Here is a 19,533-nt window from a genome sequence, read left to right as displayed (position 1 = left end):
CATATTTGACCCATGTGACCCTGAATATGGGTGAAGGTCATTCATTTGAACAAATTTTGTAGCCCTTCATCTCAGCATGCTACTGGCAAAATATCATCGCCCTGTGCATTTTGGTTATTCAGAAGAAGTTGTTTAAAGTTTTTAAACATATTTGACCCCTGTGACCTTGAATATGGGTGAAGGTCATTCATTTGAACAAATTTTGTAGCCCTTCATCTCAGCATGCTACTGGCAAAATATCGTCACCCTGTGCATTTTGGTTATTCAGAAGAAGTTGTTTAAAGTTTTAAACATATTTGACCCCTGTGACCCTGAATATGAGTGAAGGTCATTCATTTGAACAAACTTTGTAGCCCGTCATCTCAGCTTGCTACTGGCCAAATATCATCACCCAGGGCATTTTGGTTATTCAGAAGAAGTTGTTTAAAGTTTTTAAACATATTTGACCCCTGTGACCTTGAATATGGGTGAAGGTCATTCATTTGAACAAACTTTGTAGCCCGTCATCTCAGCTTGCTACTGGCCAAATATCATCACCCAGGGCATTTTGGTTATTCAGAAGAAGTTGTTTAAAGTTTGTAACATATTTGACCCTGTGACCTTGAATATAGGTGAAGGTCATTCATTTGAACAAATCTTGTAGCCCTTCATCTCAGCTAGCTACTGGCCAAATATCATCAACCTGGGCATTTTGGTTATTCAGAACAAGTTGTTTGAAGTTTTAAACATATTTGACCCATGTGACCCTGAATATGGGTGAAGGTCATTCATTTGAACAAACTTTGTAGCCCTTCATCTCAGCTTGCTACTGGCCAAATATCATCACCCAGGGCATTTTGGTTATTGAGAAGAAGTTGTTTAAAGTTTTTAACATATTTGACCCCTGTGACCTTGAATATGGGTGAAGGTCATTCATTTGAACAAACTTTGTAGCACTTCATCTCAGCATGCTACTGGCCAAATATCATCACCCTGAGCATTTTGGTTATTCAGAAGAAGTTGTTTAAAGGTTTTTTAATACAATTGACCCCTGTGACCTTGAATATAATTGAAGGTCATTCATTTGAACAAACTTGGTAGCCCTTCACCCAAGCATGCTACTGGCCAAATATCAACTCCCTGGGCATTTTGGTTATTGAGAAGAAGATGTTTAAAGTTTTTGACATATTTGACCCCTGTGACCTTGAAAATAGGTTAAGGTCATTAATTTTAACAAACTTTGTAGCCCTTCATCCAAGTTTGCTTCTGGCCAAATATCGACACCCTAGGCCTTTCAGTTATTAAGAAGCAGTCGTTTAAAGTAAAATATTGACGCCGTACGACAGCCACGGACGACGGACGACGGACGCCGCGCCACGGCATAAGCTCACTTGGCACTTCGTGCCAGGTGAGCTAAAAATGTTGACAAGTCCATGAATTCACTTTCAGATAAATCATTGATGTGTTTCCTTTAAATAAGATGAAACTAATTAACCATGTCTATCGTATTGACCTTGAAATCAGACGTTACAGATACTTCTACATCTGCTGCTCGCCTGGTACTTACTAAAACCAAGACTAACAAAGAGACTTAACTATTAAGCTGTATGAAATGTGTCTGTGTCGATTTTCCGAAATCCCCTACCTTTACCTTTATTGACATTGACATCCATGCTTCTACTATTTAAGTTGTTTACAAATCGCAGTAAAGTTGATACCATGAGGCATGTGTTGTAACCTTCTTCGGCAAGAAGGATAGGACGTATCATCGTTCATACAGCATTTGTGTACACTCAAGCAAAACACTATTTAGTAGGTGTCTGTTTACATTGATGAGCTGTAAAACTCCAGCTACATAAAGTATTTTAATTATTTAAATTATATGCCATTATCATCAAGGTTTCCTGTGCGCTTCCTTATGTTAAAGACACAAAGGTAAATATCTGATAACAGAAAACTCGTAATGTTTGTTCGGCTCGGTGCTTATTCGGTTTATGTGATAGCTTCGTGTCTGAGTTTTGAGGGGTTTTTTTGCACTATAAAGTTGTGATATCTTAATTTGTTTTCTTTGCGATGTAAACAAACAGAAACAGTTTTACCTAGCTATATGATCCATTCGCTGGAATGTCCCCTGTCATACAGGAGCATGTCCTCATTTACGTCAACAATGACCTACGACACATCTGGACCATGACTTTTCTCATTGTAGGCGCTCAAACTCCAATGTGTTCCGACTTCTCGTAAAGTACATTGATAGTGTCCCTCCATGATTTATCAGATTATTCTATTACATATTGTATTGGAAAAGTCCAAACATATTGAGTCATATATTTAGGTCTATAGGTGCTACTGATAGAACAAACACTGCAGTTGCCATTGCCATGCCAGTCTTTGAAATCCATGGTTTTGCTGTTTAATGTTAACATACCTTGTATTTGTTCAATGATTTGCATCTTCACAATAGCTACGATCATATCGGTATTAACTGATGCTGTAGACGCTTTAATCTTAAAAAAAAAATTAAAAAAAAATGATGTAAAGTGGACACGGAAACATAGTGTAATGCGGATTTACCGCTTCCGGAAATCGGGGTCCGGTCCCCTGATTTGATATTAGACACCTAAGCACGTTATCTGGGGTTCGTTGAGTTTTACCGCCATTAAAAGGTTGCACTGAAAACTCGGACGATCTTTGTGTTTTTATTGAAGAACACAGTCAGCCATCCGGCACAACAAGTAGTGTCAGTTTGATAAACCTGTTTATGTTTATTTCTGGGCTGGTACATGCGACATAACCTCAAAGCAAGGCGGTTATATAAGCATTTCTGGTACCTGTGTTAACACTGTACACAAAATTATCAACTGCTACAAAAGAGCGAAGGACTACACAATAAAACAGGGGTGCAAAATTCAATTTATTGAATACCTGTTTATTCGGTTAGCCTTTACAATGATATCCAAGGTCACCATAATCCGAGCAAGTTTCTAGAAACAGATGCTGAAGTTTCCAGCCAGGTACACTTCTTGAACTCTAAAATTGAACTCTCAACAAAGAACTTGGTACCACAACACTTAAATTCAATGCTGATCTTCGTGATTGTCGAAAAAAGGGAAAAGAGCGATATTTCAGAGAATTATTGGAGGACAGTCTCCATCCTGGGGAACTCTTGGCGAGGAAGTGGTTTAGGCGACTTGAATTAAATATTGTGAAAACTTGTTTTGTGGACCAGGACATTTTGAAGGTCCACGTTAACCAACAGGAACTGTTACAGTTAGCATTTGAACAAAATGAGTGATAAAGAACAAGAAGTCACCCCAGGGGAAGGAGAGTCTTCAGTAGACACTGCGTCAGCTGCGGCATACGGTATGCTTCAATTGGTAATGAAAAGTTTTGATGAGCAGCGTGATAAACAAATGAAGATGTTTCGGCAAACTATGGGGGAGTTTGAAGACGAAAAGAAACGAAGCTTTGAGGCACAAAGTGAAATGATGAAGTCCTTCATGCAGGAGACAGGTCATGATATTCAAAATGCAAAATTCAAAAAGGACATCAAGCACCGCTTGCACAGAGTACATTTTCATCTATGGGTCCACAACAAGAATTCGTAAAGTCGACAGACAGATGATCGTTTGGTGGTTTTGACGAAGAACTCCTGGTGATCCAGGATAGAGAACGCTCATATTCAAGCCCAAACTTTAATGGACAGAACTCTGCACTATCCAGTACCCTCTCATTGGAAAGACAGGATATGGGACGTATGCTAAACAGACATCAAGGAAAAGGTCCTCAAACAAAACTTCCAGTGTTTGAGGGAAAGGAGGATATAGAGGTTTTATCGTTCCCTTTGAACGGTTAGCAGAGCGTTATAACTGGACAGACAATGAGAAAGTTGACAGACTCTACGAATGTCTAAAAGTAAGGGCCATGTGATACATCTGCTCCTTACCAAGGGCGATGAGAAGAGATTACAGGAATCTAAAGGATAGTCTGATCAAGCGGTTCGGACGAAGAGACCCACCCACAACAGCGCGATCAAAATTACATGAAGTAAGGCAACGCAGCCTAAGTAATGACGAATTTGGGGAAGAGGTTTGACGCCTAGTTACCCTTGCTTATCCTAATGTAGATCTCGACTTGGAGGATCAATTGGCTGCAGAGGCATTCCTCAAGGAGTACAAGAACCCCAAGGTAACTTATGATGTGTTGAACAAGAAACCTAAACTATCAATGAGGCTATTGAAATGGTTACTTCACAAGAACATAACTTCAAAGCCACCATCGGTAGGGAGAAAGAGATACGAGACAGGGCTCGGCGCGTTTCATGGGCTGATGGGGCTGGTGTAAAAATGTCTCCGATGGCGAAGAAGCGTTGAATACACAGCGTGTTCAATTGCCAAACACTGCCTTAGAGTCGGACAGCCTCAGTAAATTAGATGTTCGGATGAAACAGCTGGAGGATCTTGTTCGTAATAGCTCGCTAGAGTGTCGCGCAAGATTCGACCAGTTAGGGAACGAACGCCAAGGTGGATTTAACAAAGAAGGAAAGGAATGTTACAGATGTGGTGGTAAGGGTCACTTCCAAAGAGATTGCAGCTCTAGGAGATCACTGCGACTCCTGGTTCCATTCCAGATGAGAAAAAAGATCATGCGGGCGTGTTATGAAGCTGTTTACTTTGGTCATCAAAGGGAGAAGAGAACTCTGGAACGAGTGAAGAAGGACTTTCACTGGCACAACATGTCGATGAATGTGAACATATTTGTTCGGAAATGTCATGTAAGTGCCGCTGAAAAGAAGAGAAGTAGAACTATGAGCACCTCTGCAGACCTACATCTACGGAGCGCCAATGGACAGGATACAATTAGATGTCGTTGGGCCTTTTCCTATTCTTGATGCTGGGAACAAATACATACTTGCCATCATTGACCAATTCACCAAGTGGATCGAGGCTTACCCAATCACACAACAGGACAGCAACACGACAGCGAAAAAACTGGTCCTGGAGTTCATCTCTAGATTCGGTGTACCCCTGGAGATCCACACGGATCAAGGACGAAACTTCCAAAACGCCATGTTCAAGGAAGTATGCCGGTTACTCGGAATCGCACAGACCAGGACTACGCCCCATCACCCTTTATCTAATGGTCAGGTTGAGCGGTTTAATCGCACGCTGTTGCAGATGATCAGGTGTTATCTAGATCATGGCCAGGCGAATTGGGATGAGAACATTCCCCTTCTTCTGTCTGCATATCGAAGTACGCCACACCCTGCTACATGATTTACACCAAACCTGTTGATGCGGGGTAGAGAGGGCCATTCTCCTCCCGAGCTGATCTACATGGATCCGGATATTTCGCGTTCCTCTGATGACGCACCCACATACCTCGACCGGATGTTAGAGGGTATGCACATTACTGAGGAATAAGCTAGGAAAACATTGAGGGCTTCAAAGGTACATCAGAAAAAAGTATATGATCTACGGGCTAGGGGAAGAGAGTACCACGTCGTGGACCTTGTATACGTGAAGAACCAATCACGATCTGTTGGACAATCTCCAAAACTTCAATCTGTTTGGAATGGTCCTTTTGTTATCACAAAGAAATTTGGTCCGGTCGTGTATGAGGTCTGTCGCCGCAAGAAGGTCTCAGTTCTTCACCATGTCCGGCTAAAACAATATTTGTCTGAGGTCATCCCGGCCTGGGTTACCAAGATAAAGCATGATCTTGGTACCTCCGCTCTCCCAACGATTGCTGAGGAAGACCATCTTCCAACCATGGATAAGAAGTTCGGGACAGAGGAAAACCACCACGAGCCGCAGAACAGCCAACAATCACTGAAAGCCAGTTTTTCAGAGGAAGAGCCAAAGACATCCGTGCCAACTGGAAGGTGTTCACAGCGAACCATCCCAGATGAACAATCCCGGTCCTAGCGTTACGGCCGGGCATATAAGCAGCTTACCAAGCTTGACCTTTAGCAGGAGCTAAAGGAGCCTGGAAGGGGGTAGTGTAATGCGGATTTACCGCTTACGGAAATCGGGGTCCGGTCCCCGGATTTGATATTAAGACACGTAAGCACGTTATCCGGGGTTCGTTGAGTTTTACCGCCATTAAAAGGTTGCACTGAAAACTCGGACGATCTTTGTGTTTTTATTGAAGAACACAGCCAGCCATCCGACACAACAATACTATTCCATCTGGTCACGTAATAAAGCAACAGATTCGTTTTGGACTCTCCGGTATCCTTAAAGCTGAACACAATGAAGAACCCTACATTTAACAAGGTGTCCAATAGAGTCGCCTCGGCATGCAGTGTAGATGGGATGAGGCACAATTTTTCCCAACCATAATATCCTATTATATGTATACTTTACAGCTTCCTGTATACTCTACAGATAGTTTAACATCTTTAAATCCCGGTATATCCTACAAATGAAGTTTGATACCACGAAACACAGGAACGGATACAAGAAGACAAAAAATAACCATAATGGCTATCACAGGACCGGGTTTAACAATCTGGTTACCACAACGGTTACTCGACAAACGCTTAGACAAAACACACCCCGACTGCGTAGCTCCTTTGTTACTCTAATACATGGTAAAGAATGAAGGGATAAACACATACCAATTGCGTAGCCCCTTTGTTACTCTAATACATGGTAAAGAATGAAGGGATAAACACATACCAATTGCGTAGCCCCTTTGTTACTCTAATACATGGTAAAGAATGAAGGGATAAACACATACCAATTGCGTAGCCCCTTTGTTACTCTAATACATGGTAAAGAATGAAGGGATAAACACATACCAATTGCGTAGCCCCTTTGTTACTCTAATACATGGTAAAGAATGAAGGGATAAACACATACCAATTGCGTAGCCCCTTTGTTACTCTAATACATGGTAAAGAATGAAGAAATAAACACATACCGACTGCGTAGCTCCTTTGTTACTCTAATGCATGGTAAAGAATGAAGGGATAAACACATACCAATTGCGTAGCCCCTTTGTTACTCTTATACAAGGTAAAGAATGAAGGGATAAACACATACCAATTGCGTAGCCCCTTTGTTACTCTAATACATGGTAAAGAATGAAGGGATAAACACATACCGATTGCGTAGCCCCTTTGTTACTCTAATACATGGTAAAGAATGAGGGGATATTTAAAAAAAGAAATAGACAAAAATTAGGGAAACGATTATTGTGCAATAATCTCAATGCAACAGTAAACAACATCAGCATATTGTTCAGTATATTAAAGTGAATACAGAACATATCTGATGTATTGGATACATTGTATGTTATCCTGTACCAGAAATGTGTCCTTAATATCATCAAAACCAAACCTAACCATATAAAATCTACATTTGATACAAGTCTGGCATCAACTACGTGCTGAAAACATTGTGTTTTTAACTCATATGAAATTGGTATAACAGATACTGTACACGTACTTATTTTAGCGTACACATATCTCAGCGCATTATCGAATTTTAACAGAAAAGCTCATTGATGAATCGCCCACGATATTTGCTAAATGTGACAATTTATAAAATCATCAATTAGCGCTTATATAATTTGGCGCAATAGTAAAAACGCGAAAAACGCTAAAGCTAGATTACAAAATGTACGCTAAAAGAATATGATTCATAAGAGGTCATCTGTACTTTTACTCTCACAATATTGAATCCAATCATGTGTCGCACCCGAGGTGTGCTTTATTTGGTTGTTTAATACAAGGCTCTGTCTCCAAGGTAAGTGATTGTAATTGTTCTCTCATCATTCCAAATTCTTTGTTTAAAAACAAGCTTTTGTAATATATTTATTTTCTTGATTCGTACATGACCTCATCATCTCTCATCAAGAGTTCATTATGACTTCACATCCAATTGTTTACGTGACATCATAGTTTTTTCTGTGTTTAATCTGTCGAACCCTAGGAGGTGACAGAGAAATCATACTTTTGGGGATGACAGAGACATCCTGAACAAGTAAAACGGGAGACAATCCAATCAAAGTTTGGAAAATACACTGTTCACTGGTCTTTCTAATACGGTTTAATAACATTAGTAGACGCAAACATTTCAGTCTCTATATCCCTGTCAATATAATGAGAAATAAATTATTACATTCAATGTATAAGAAGCTGCGTGATCGAACTTCATTTCATTGTGTTTCCCCAGAGCTTTCCTTCGTGATCCATTTCATTTAATTCTGTGGTGAAAGAACGCGTACGTGACACCCAGATGCCTCCAGCCACAGGTATTTCCTAACGTATCCATCAATGATATAACAGGCAAAGCTGCATGGTTTAGAAGTTGTACATACATATAACTTTAATACAGGACAAAACCACACTGATAACCTCAACATAACTCTTAATATACAATGAAATTCGAAAAATAGATAAATACATCTTGCGTATTTGATGATAGACAAAGAAATATACACCTTCTGTAGGTAAATACAAACAATATATCATAATTATTACATGTAGACATCAAGATCTTATATTTACACCTGCAAAAGCACTGTATCGATTATGGTATTTAATATAATAGAACCAATTTAACAAAAATGAAACATTTACAAACAACAAAAATTGACGTTATGGTCAGTATTGGTGTAACCATCCCCGTAAACCCAAACGTCATGTGAAAACGATGTCCGTGAAAGATGGAGCCACTTATATATAAGTTTGGGCCACTTTAAAATGCTATCTCACGGAAATGTGTTAAGCGTGACACTGTGGTACGACACTCCACCTGGTCACTCGACTGTCATAACCTGGACACTGTGGTATGACACTCCACCCGGTCACTGAAATGTCATAACCTGAACACTGTAGTACCACACTCCACCCGATCACTGAAATGTCATAACCTGGACACTGTGGTACGACACTCCACCTGGTCACTCGACTGTCATAACCTGGACACTGTAGTATGACATTCCACCTGGTCACTGAAATGTCATAACCTGGACACTGTAGTATGACACTCCACCCGATCACTGAAATGTCATAACCTGGACACTGTAGTACGACACTCCACTCGGTCACATTATACAGACAATAGTCCTAGTCTAACCAGTTCTAACCGTCCAGCTTAGCAGTGGGTACCAATGTTTGGGACTTGTCTAAGTCTAAGTTATATAATATCATAAAGTATATAAACATCATACAAGTGTGATCAGCGCCGGAGTCAGGGGCAGAACCTGTAACCTTCCTTTCTTGATTTACCGCCCAGCACCACTGCCAAAAGGGTCAATATTACCAAGTAAGGCGTACGGCAAAAAATGTTAAAAATTTACATATAAAAATCTCTAATGTTACAATGGAGTAGCAGATCTATTTGTATAGTTTTGGTGTTCCCTAGTTGGGGAAACAAAGGCAAATGGAATCAGGTGATCTTACATGAAGCAAAGAATTATAACAAGCATAAAAGAATGATATTATGCATTTAACAATTCTTACAGATAGTCACATACATTGTACTAAATACATATCCAGCACACTCTCAGGAATACACACATAGGGAGATATTAATCAGGTGGCATAGGACTAGTAGTTAGCGCCTGATAAGGCAGCTCCAGCAAATTTCTCAAAAAAAGTATTGATTAATGTATTATTTAATGTTAATTGTATTGATTGTATAAATTCTATATCTATGTACTGTAAAGCACTTTAGGGTGGCTTATTCTAGCTAGATAGGGCGTTATATCAAATGTTGTATAGTTATTTATATATCTTTTTTACAGATAGGTTACACTAATAGATCTTATAACATCAGAAAATGTTTGGACATCTTCAATTGGAGACAAAATCTCCATCAGGAATACATTTTTGACCATCATTCTAGACTTCAACAATAAAATGTTCTTAAAACTAATAGCAAACAAATTGTCCTCAAATTATTAAGGAATAAAAACTCTATCTACTCTTTACTGATGTGGAGTGGGGTTTTCAGGTTTATCATCATTCCCTGATCTTAATTCAGTTAGCTCTACTCCCCTTCTTACTCTCCATCCTAGTGGTGACTTCTCACAAAATATATATCACAGATCCATTGAAAACTACACGAAAATGAAATTCATCATGACTACAAAAACAAATATCACCCCAGTATAAAAATATCAAGATTTCTACCTCCAAACAATAATTGCATCAAATTAAACAGTTTCAATGTTTACATCAGAGCTTTTGTTAAATTTCTACAGTAGAAGGTTTAGTTGGAACAATTCTTATAACGAACGTGGACACCTTGTGATGCGACATCAACTACCGAATACTGGAACACTGCAAAACCATGGCAGGCCGCTCCTGAAGAAAAAAATGTACAATATAAATACTGGGTCAGGCCCCACCTTACGGTGACCATGACGTTAACTCAGTTCTTTTACAGTCCAGGGCATACGCTGTATGAGGTAACTCAGAAATTTGATGATATTGCAGTACTCCATTCCTGGTATGTGTAACTGCTTAATACACATGGCAGGATAATAAAGGAAATATATTTAATCATTCTTCATACACTTATACACTGATGTTTGTACCATATTCGTTCATAACAAAATTATTTTTCAGAAAACGTATTGAACTTGAATTTCCAAAAGGGCAAGTATTACTTCAGTTACGAAAACTGTTGTCTAAAGCTAAATCGATTGTGATAATAATGCCAGGGCCAGTATTCCTGAAACAGTTCTCAGGCTCGGGCATGGGTTCTGTGCTCAAACCAGCTCTCTTGTAACTCGACACTTAGATCATGTCAAACAATCAAAACTCAATCGTAACCATTGAAAACAGTAATCGGGTTTAAGTCTCAAAATTATTCACAAAAAAAATCAAAAAAATCTAGATCTATTGATTCGACTATTAATTAACAGGAACCAGAACGTGGGCTTGAGTACAAAATCCATGCTTGAGCATGAGAACGGTTTCATGAATACGGGCCCAGGTACTGTGATAAAGACGACAGAATACAAGTGAGTTTCAAGAGAGTGAATGTAATTATTTCTATTTGTAATGACCAATTATACATTATGTTCAAGGCTATATTTCCTGTATTACTTAAAGAACTTTACACTTTCCATCGATGTTAATGTCCAACATTCAACTCGGTAAATATATTTATTGGGCGTGAGTATACTGCATATTGGTAAACATTCCCCCTTCACTGCTAAACTCGAAATTCCTCCAGTAATCATTTAACACTTGTAATCTATATAGATTGTTATGTACTCACATTCGCTTTCATGATAAAATCACCTTCATTACAGAGGGCAAAAAAAACACAAGGGATAAAATGTCCAGGTACAAAGTACATGCATTTATATGGAGGGTCAATGGCTAGTTTTGGTGCTTATTATGGCTTTTAATATGTATAGTGAAATCCAGGAGAACTAAATTACTTGTTCTCTTCAGTAAAACATGTTTATGACAAACACCTTGGTCCCCCAGGGGCCATTTCATTTAGTCTCTTGCAATAGAGGCTATTTATTCTTACGCCTTGATTGGGATTATGTTACAGAATCTTAGCCCTGGACTGAGATTAACCGATCTCGCTTAGCTACAGGTAATAGATTTAATTAATCTCTACCTTCCCTACCAGTGTGTGAAGGATATATCTCTCTCTTACATATAGGGTGAGGGTATCCAAAATGGAACACTTTTTAAAGAAAAATATTAACATTTCCTATAAATTTCTGAAAGATCATTTTTTTTACTGTAATGAAACAATATCTCTATCTCCCTTACATGTTCCTATGTCTGTATCCCCCATACCAATGTGTCTCGGATATATCTATCTCCCTTGCATGTTCCTATGTCTATATCCTCCATACCAATGGGTGTAGGATATCTATATCTCCCTTACATGTTCCGATGTCTGTATCCCCCATACCAATGTGTGTAGGATTTCTCTACCTCCCATACATGTTCCTATGTCGATATCCCCCATACCAATGTGTGTAGGATATCTGTACCTCCCATACATGTTCCTATGTCTGTATCCCCCATGCCAATGTGTGTAGGATATATCTATCTCCCGTACATGTTCCTATGTCTATATTCCCCATACCAATGTGTGTAGGATATCTCTATCTCCCTTACATGTTCCTATGTCTATATCCTCCATACCAATGTGTGTAGGATATATCTATCTCCCTTACATGTTCCTATGTCTATATTCCCCATACCAATGTGTGTAGGATATCTCTACCTCCCATACATGTTCCTATGTCGATATCCCCCATACCAATGTGTGTAGGATATATCTATCTCCCTTGCATGTTCCTATGTCTATATCCCCCATACCAATGTGAGTAGGATATGTCTATCTCCCTTACATATTCCTATGTCTATATCCACCATACCAATGGGTGTAGGATATCTCTATCACCCTTACATGTTCCTATGTCTATATCCCCCATACCACTGGGTGTAGGATATCTCTATCTCCCATACATGTTCCTATGTCTATATCCCCCATACCAATGTGTGTAGGATATGTCTATCTCCCTTACATATTCCTATGTCTATATCCCCCATACCAATGGGTGTAGGATATCTCTATCTCCCATACATGTTCCTATGTCTATATCCCCCCATACCAATGTGTGTAGGATATGTCTATCTCCCTTACATGTTCCTATGTCTATATCCCCCATACCAATGGGTGTAGGATATCTCTATCTCCCATACATGTTCCTATGAGTGTTTGCGATATCTATATCCCCCATACCAATGTGTGTAGGATATATCTATCTTCTATATGTGTGCCTATGAGTGTTTGCGATATTTTTTATCTCCCATACTAGTGTGTGCAGAATTAATAGAATCTCTCACCCACTTGGGGATGAGCCAGGGAGATCTCAACAGGAGGGGGAAGATTGTTAAGTTGCCAAACACAAGGCTTTGCTGAGTTAACTTATGAATCTTTCCCTGAGGGTTGAGATTACGAATCTCACAGTAAGTGGGTAAATGATTCTTTATTCTTATCCTGTTTCCTCTTTGTGTATCATATACAAAACAAAATGTTAACTTAACAGGCTAAATTCAGAAAATATCAATCATAAGCGACCAGGTAGCTCAAGTGTTAGTCGTCTTGAGTTTGGAGGGTCCTGGGTTGGAATCCCAGTATGGCCATGCAATTTCTCTTTACAAGCTACAAAACTGGCGACCTTCCCAACTCTTATAGACACTTATAAGCTGTCTATAATGAATAGAATAACAACTCACCAACGATGCCTTCGTGATTGACTGTAATTACTGCTCCACTAAATGTCGGGTAGAATGTTTTGATAGGAACAAGACTTTTCTCTGCAGCAGTGTTTGGGTCTACACCCAATGACATCAAGTTAACAGCATTAAATCTGTAATGTACAGGGAAGCCAGTTAACACATCATATATGAGATGGAATAAATACTACAATAAAATAAACAATCAGAAAAGGCTAATGGACAGACAGATAAACAGAAAAGAAAGGAAGGACAGAAACCATAAACTGGTACTAAATCCCCTTACATCTTGTGATGAGTTTATGAAAATTACTATGGCTTGAAAAACATAGACATTCTCCCAGTCACTCATTTATTACTTAAAAGGAAAGCTACTGTCGAGCCATTCTTTCACCACTCCAAACACTTACGAGGGTAGAAATCTCATCATGACATCTCCGTCCCCGGTCGACGCTGATCCTCCCACTCCGTTCCGGGCATATGCCCCTGCTCCCATGATAGGCGAGTCTCCCACTCTCCTACAACAGTAGAATCAGACAGCTGTGTAATTGTTCAATCAATAAATATATCAAAAGCATGCTTTTTATAAGCAAAAATTTATATCATTATATATGCATGTGTATAATAAATGAAGATAAACTTACCGGTATATACAACAAAACTTTTGTTTGAATGTAAATGTTTCTCTGTATATTACAAATTACCAATATGATTATTTACAAATCACAATAAAAAGATCAATAGCCTGAATAGGTAAAGAAATACAACAACAGGAACTGAGCTGTTTAATAACAAAGACATCTTCACACCACTCTGCACCCCGCCCCATTCCAACCCTACCCCAACTGCATTTGCTATATTTCAAAGAAAAACAAAACTTAGGACAAACCATAAAAGTGGTTTAGAAGAGTAATAATGTCTTTCCTGTCATGTGGCAATGACCCTGTTACTGGCTATGATGTACCCTGTATTATTTACCCTGGGATTTTATGATTTAACCCATTTGTAGTCGTTCCTGCAGCGATATGTCCATCAGCATCAATAGCCACCATCCCTATAGTGTCGTGATTTCTCCTCTCCACGCCGTATCTCTTACGAGAGTTATCTCTCTTGGTGTGAGTGTAGTTCTGCCTCACTGATCCATACGGTCCACAGTGCTTTGTGGGGTCTGGTGTGACATCCTGAGTATGACAATTATAGCCTTTTTAATGTTAAACTTCTTCATATTTCCTTTCATTTGAATAACACCTGTCTATTCAAACAATGAAAATAAAAAGTGCCTAGTACCACGGATACACTATTTAAGAACATGTAATGGCAATTTACATTAGAAAAAAGACATGCTCATTCTCGTAATCTTGTTTAACATTTTACAAGAGAGGCAGCATTGGAGTTTAATTGGACACTATGTTGATAATGTATTGACGACATATTCTACTACAACAATCATTTAAGGGCCATTTGTAATTATTCTAGGGAAAATATTGGTTTAGGTAAAATATATCTGTTGGTGAACTACATGTATTGAATGAATATGAAGCATAATTCATTAATAAAAAAACATACTACAACAGTATTTCTATGTAAAAACAAAATAATACATAATCCCTATTATATTTCATGTACCTTTCTAAAGTTTGGCTGGCAATTGTTATTTTTCCAGTCGTGATAAATTTTATCTGAACGAGATGTAGATAAATTTTCTTCCTTGAATCCCATTTCAACAGCAAACTTTGTGGCTAAAAGTAAAAAGTAAATATTTGAAATTCAGTATAAATATTGGCTGATAGTCTCACTTCTAGCAAATCTACATGTTACTGTATATACTTTATGAGTGTAACAGAACTGGACTGGGTCGATCACTGGTGACCTGGTAATAAACATGTACAGTAGTTGGTAGAGCATCTGTTTAGGGTTCGGTGGTTCTGGGTTTGAATCCCAGTCTGGCTGTTCATTCATTTTTCCTCTCATGTTACAGAAGATTCACCCCAGATAACCAGTAAACTCTACATATCTTCATAGAGGACCAGACACCAGCAAGTGATCTGCTACACATACATGTATATGATACATACGTATACATGTATAATAATAATAATAATAATAATATCTTTTATTTATCCAGGGTTACATATTTAGACAATGTCTAGTTTACAATATGGCCCTGCATTAATACATATATACAAGCATGACAACAATTTTAGCATAATAATAGGATGATATGTTACATAAAATAGAATTACAACATTACGAACAGTATATTTAATATCATAGATCAGACAAATCAGGGTTTTGTAAAGTAATGATCCAGATATCTGCCTTTAAAAACACTAACACTACATGAATCTCTAACTGTGTCACTTGTTTCGTTCCATAACACTGAACATGTATATGCAAATGATCTCTTAAAATACGTGGTTCTGGCTGCTGGAACATACAGTTTATTTGTTACAGAAGCTCTAGTAGTTCTTACAACAACATTTCTAACATAGGAAAACATATTATCTAACATCCCCAGGGATTCACAGTGTAGAATTTTGTAAGAAAGAACCATTTTTCTAAAAACATAAAAATCTGCTATTGGCATCCATCGCAATTTTTCAAAAAGAGACCTGGATGCAGTAAGAATGTCACTAACTTTTAATAAGATCCTAGCTGCTCTCTTTTGTTATTTAAAAATCTTATCTACACTAGCTACACAGTATATAATATATAGTTTTTAACAAGACACAGCATACAATATATATATTGTATTAGCTACACAGTACATACACTTACCTAGCTCGCCTACCAGCAGTGTGTGACCTGTGTGATCCATCACTGCCCTTGCCACACCGATAGCATCTTTCACACGACGTATACACCCCACTGCTCCAACATCCATTGTCTTCCTATAGAACGAACACATTTTTTGGACGCATTAAAAGTGACAATATATCGCCTTGATGATGGCAGATTCATGTACATTTATATATATATAACATCAGCACCTCAAATTGTTACGCACAGCTGAATGGTGGTATGATTTATACGTAAAACGAAAAAGGTATTAAGGGTAAGTATAGTTATATCCCTCATAGTCTCCTCTGTCTGTGCCACCACCTGCTGTAATGAAATGTGTGTTTATACTGCAGCTTGCACTATTTAAATCATATCTGTCAAACAGATTATCTGTCTCCAATGATGTTTTTATTCATATTCCACTCCACCTACACATTTAAGGTACTTAAAATAATCCCTTTTTTGTTTGACACTTAAAATCATTATTTTCACCAAATATTAATCCTTAACATTTGCTACTTTATATATCATTTGTAGTATATTGACCAAAAACAATAGTCAATTTTTTGTATTGATCGTACCCGTCCATAATCATAGCATCAAGAGTGACCTCTCCTCCTTCGTCAGGGTCTCCACCGTAGCCAACTGTACCATCGCACTGCTGTGTCTGACAGACTTGACATCCAGCAACCACAGCATCAACACTGCTGCCCTTCTGAGTGTACAGACGTGTCCATGCTTGAAGAGAAAATAATAACCTTGATTCTGTATATATCAATGTATAACATCGACATACTTGTATCTTGTCTATTGACAGACTATAGAAACCTGTTACAATTTACATAAAGTATCACAATTCTACTGTGGAACCCAGGCAAGCCTGTTCTAGCGATGTCAAAGACGGTGCATACACCACATAAGTTTGTCATTAAAATACTGGAATCTGCCAGCTGAGAACAAATATACAATCATTTGGGGTGTCATATTTACCGAAAGATGATTTAAACCCTTAATTATAACCTGTAATACTTACCTCTTCCTTCACAACTTACTTCCCAGGACCTCAACCAGTCCGGGGTTCAAATTTACCCCCGATGTTCTACCAATTCAATTGAGCTACCTGATCGCCGCCAATCGACTGAAATTCAGTTCCACTATATTCCTCCTTCCTTTTTCTAAGTCTATGTCCCCGAAGACAGCACCATTTACCACAAAGTTAGTGTTAGAAGTTTATATAGTGAGATACTTTTGACAGGCGGTCGCAGTCGGCAAAATCGTATCCGATAGAAAAAAGGGCGACCAGCAGCCTCTTATGATATAGGAGTAGGATATCCCCTTGCTAAGCATTCATCTATTGCTTGCAACAAGGGTTGGCAAGCTAGCCAATTTTGTAGCAGGAGGAAGAGACGGGGGTTCAAATTTGAGACCCTCTGAACTCAAGACCGACGTTCTACCAATTGAGCTACCTGGTCCCCGACGATCAACCCAGTCAAGTCCCGATACACATGTAAACTAAAGGACACCTATTGTTTTAGTCCGAGTTTCCTCTGGCCCTTACACCAGACTTATACATTTTGACATATATATAGATGTCTGGTGTGGGATCTATGTGTCAAAATGTCTATGTCTGGTGTTAGGGCTACTCCTATCACATAAGAGCCCGCTGGTCGGCTTTTTTCCTTCGGATATAATTTTGCCGATGCCTGTCAAAAGCATCTCGGCGTGTATACCTCTAACATTGTTGGGGTAGTGTTAGGGCCAGAGGAAACTCGGACTTACTATTGTTTATGATCTGTAACTTGTAAATAAATGATAAATGAGAGAAACAACCCATTCAATATAAAGGCTTACCTCCCATCGTGGCGTTGGTAAACGGCCATGTGTTGACAACGACCGGTAGACCAGCAGACACTGCACAAAACAACATAGATACCACTAGACACAGCCAAGCGTCCATGGCAGCCGCCATCTTTATATCATGTGACTTCGAATTCATACATCGTATGCGTGTTTCTAAAATACAAGGTGGTGATAGTCCGGATAATTGCTAATGAACCACCTGAACTATTGTTATATTAATATATGTCCAGGCGCGTAGCTACCATGTAAGCCAATAAGCCCGGGCTTGCACATGATTTTGACAAGTATAGGTTTTCATCACGTTTTTTTCTTCTTACTGATACTATAAAGTGGAGTTTAAGTTTTGAATATATAGTATACATATGTAATTCCTCAGATATGATACATTGTTAATAGTTAGTGGGGCAACCTCGCTTCTCGAAATGACCAACAAATAACAGGAGCAAGTATAAGGAACCAGTTACAAATCACAAACAGAAGACGAGACTGAGTAAAGGTGACAGTGGGGGTAACCTCGCTTCCCAATTAACTCGGATCAGATTATGAGAAAGACAAACCCAATTGCATGTTCACTAATGCAGAAGTATCAAATGCATTTATCAAGATTAGGTAAAAACAAAACAATGTATGTATGGGGGGTGTACAAAGCAATACCGACGGTTAATCTTCAGAATTATACTGGATCCACGTAAATAGGTATATAGATATACAAAACATAGGATTTTTTTCTTGCGGATTAAAAAGAGAAAACAGACATCAAGACGTGGTAAATGGCTCCTGAGACGTTCTAGAAAACAAAACTTTCATGGGGGAGATCTCCCAGACCCCCCTTAAAGGGGGGGGAAGACCCCTCCCATACTCTCCCCGTGCTCGTGCTTCGGGGGCGGGGGGCTGCCTTCGGCAAACCTATGTCGGGCTTACACATGGTAAAGGGGCTAGCTACGCGCCTGATGTCTGATGATAACATATCCAGATTTGAAAATTGGGTTCATTTAAAACACATAATTAAGCATATACTGCAAATGCTCAGCTATGCTCATTTGTTATAATAAAGGAATCAAAATAAAACATAACTTAAAGGCGGGCGAGTACAAAACCCGGAATGCACTCAGGCGTGGAGATTATTTTGTTGATTTATTGTATATATTAAGCTGTATCTCCCTCAATACGTTTTGGATTGTTATTCGGAGACCAGTCTAGGAAAGATAATTTTATACCTGTCACAATGATATAAGTTATGCGTACCATTATTTAATATTGGAAGTGAAAGTGGTGGCCGGAATGAACCACTATGAAATAAAAATGGCAATATTTTCAACTGTTTTCGTTCTAATAAATACTCATATCTCAAAAAGTACTGAACCGATTTTTGTTCGGAGACCACTCTGGTCAAGGGAATTTTCCACTTGTTAATATGATACCAACTGTTTAAACACATCTTTCATATTAATCGCAAAAGTGGTGGCCGGAATGAATCGAAATCGTTTGAAAAATGACGAAAAAAGTATAACTTTCTCGTAACTTTCTGTCTTTTTTTACCCATTACTCGTTAATCGCAGAACCGATTTTTGTTCGGTGACCACTCTAAGCAAGATAATTTTATAATCTTTAAGCTGATATAACTTTTATTAATATACATTACAAACTCGATGCAAAAGTGGTGGCCGGAATGAACC

At 38.6% G+C, this 19,533-nt stretch overlaps 1 protein-coding gene and 1 long non-coding RNA gene across 2 annotated transcripts; both read right to left on the bottom strand.

Annotated features, from left to right (window-relative positions):
• Window positions 1-2,880: 2,880 nt before the first annotated feature.
• LOC110457421 lies at window positions 2,881-9,534 on the bottom strand. Its single transcript, XR_002463692.1, has 2 exons — window positions 8,863-9,534; window positions 2,881-8,766 (listed from the first exon to the last, which is right to left on the bottom strand). It is a non-coding gene; the product is annotated as an uncharacterized LOC110457421 (long non-coding RNA).
• Window positions 9,535-9,658: 124 nt separating this feature from the next.
• Window positions 9,659-18,020, bottom strand: LOC110457419 (N(4)-(Beta-N-acetylglucosaminyl)-L-asparaginase-like). Its single transcript, XM_021508697.1, has 8 exons — window positions 17,849-18,020; window positions 16,579-16,735; window positions 15,995-16,107; window positions 14,843-14,955; window positions 14,195-14,397; window positions 13,627-13,734; window positions 13,217-13,350; window positions 9,659-10,300 (listed from the first exon to the last, which is right to left on the bottom strand). Exons 1-8 carry the CDS (start codon window positions 17,991-17,993, stop codon window positions 10,206-10,208), a joined length of 1,068 nt encoding a protein of 355 aa, XP_021364372.1. The 5' UTR covers window positions 17,994-18,020; the 3' UTR covers window positions 9,659-10,205.
• Window positions 18,021-19,533: the final 1,513 nt, after the last annotated feature.

This window comes from Mizuhopecten yessoensis, unplaced genomic scaffold (assembly GCF_002113885.1).
Source record: "Mizuhopecten yessoensis strain PY_sf001 unplaced genomic scaffold, ASM211388v2 scaffold9133, whole genome shotgun sequence".
Taxonomy (NCBI): Eukaryota; Metazoa; Mollusca; class Bivalvia; order Pectinida; family Pectinidae; genus Mizuhopecten; species Mizuhopecten yessoensis.
Note: the sequence above shows the minus strand (reverse complement) of the source record. Positions and strands in the feature narration are given on the sequence as shown.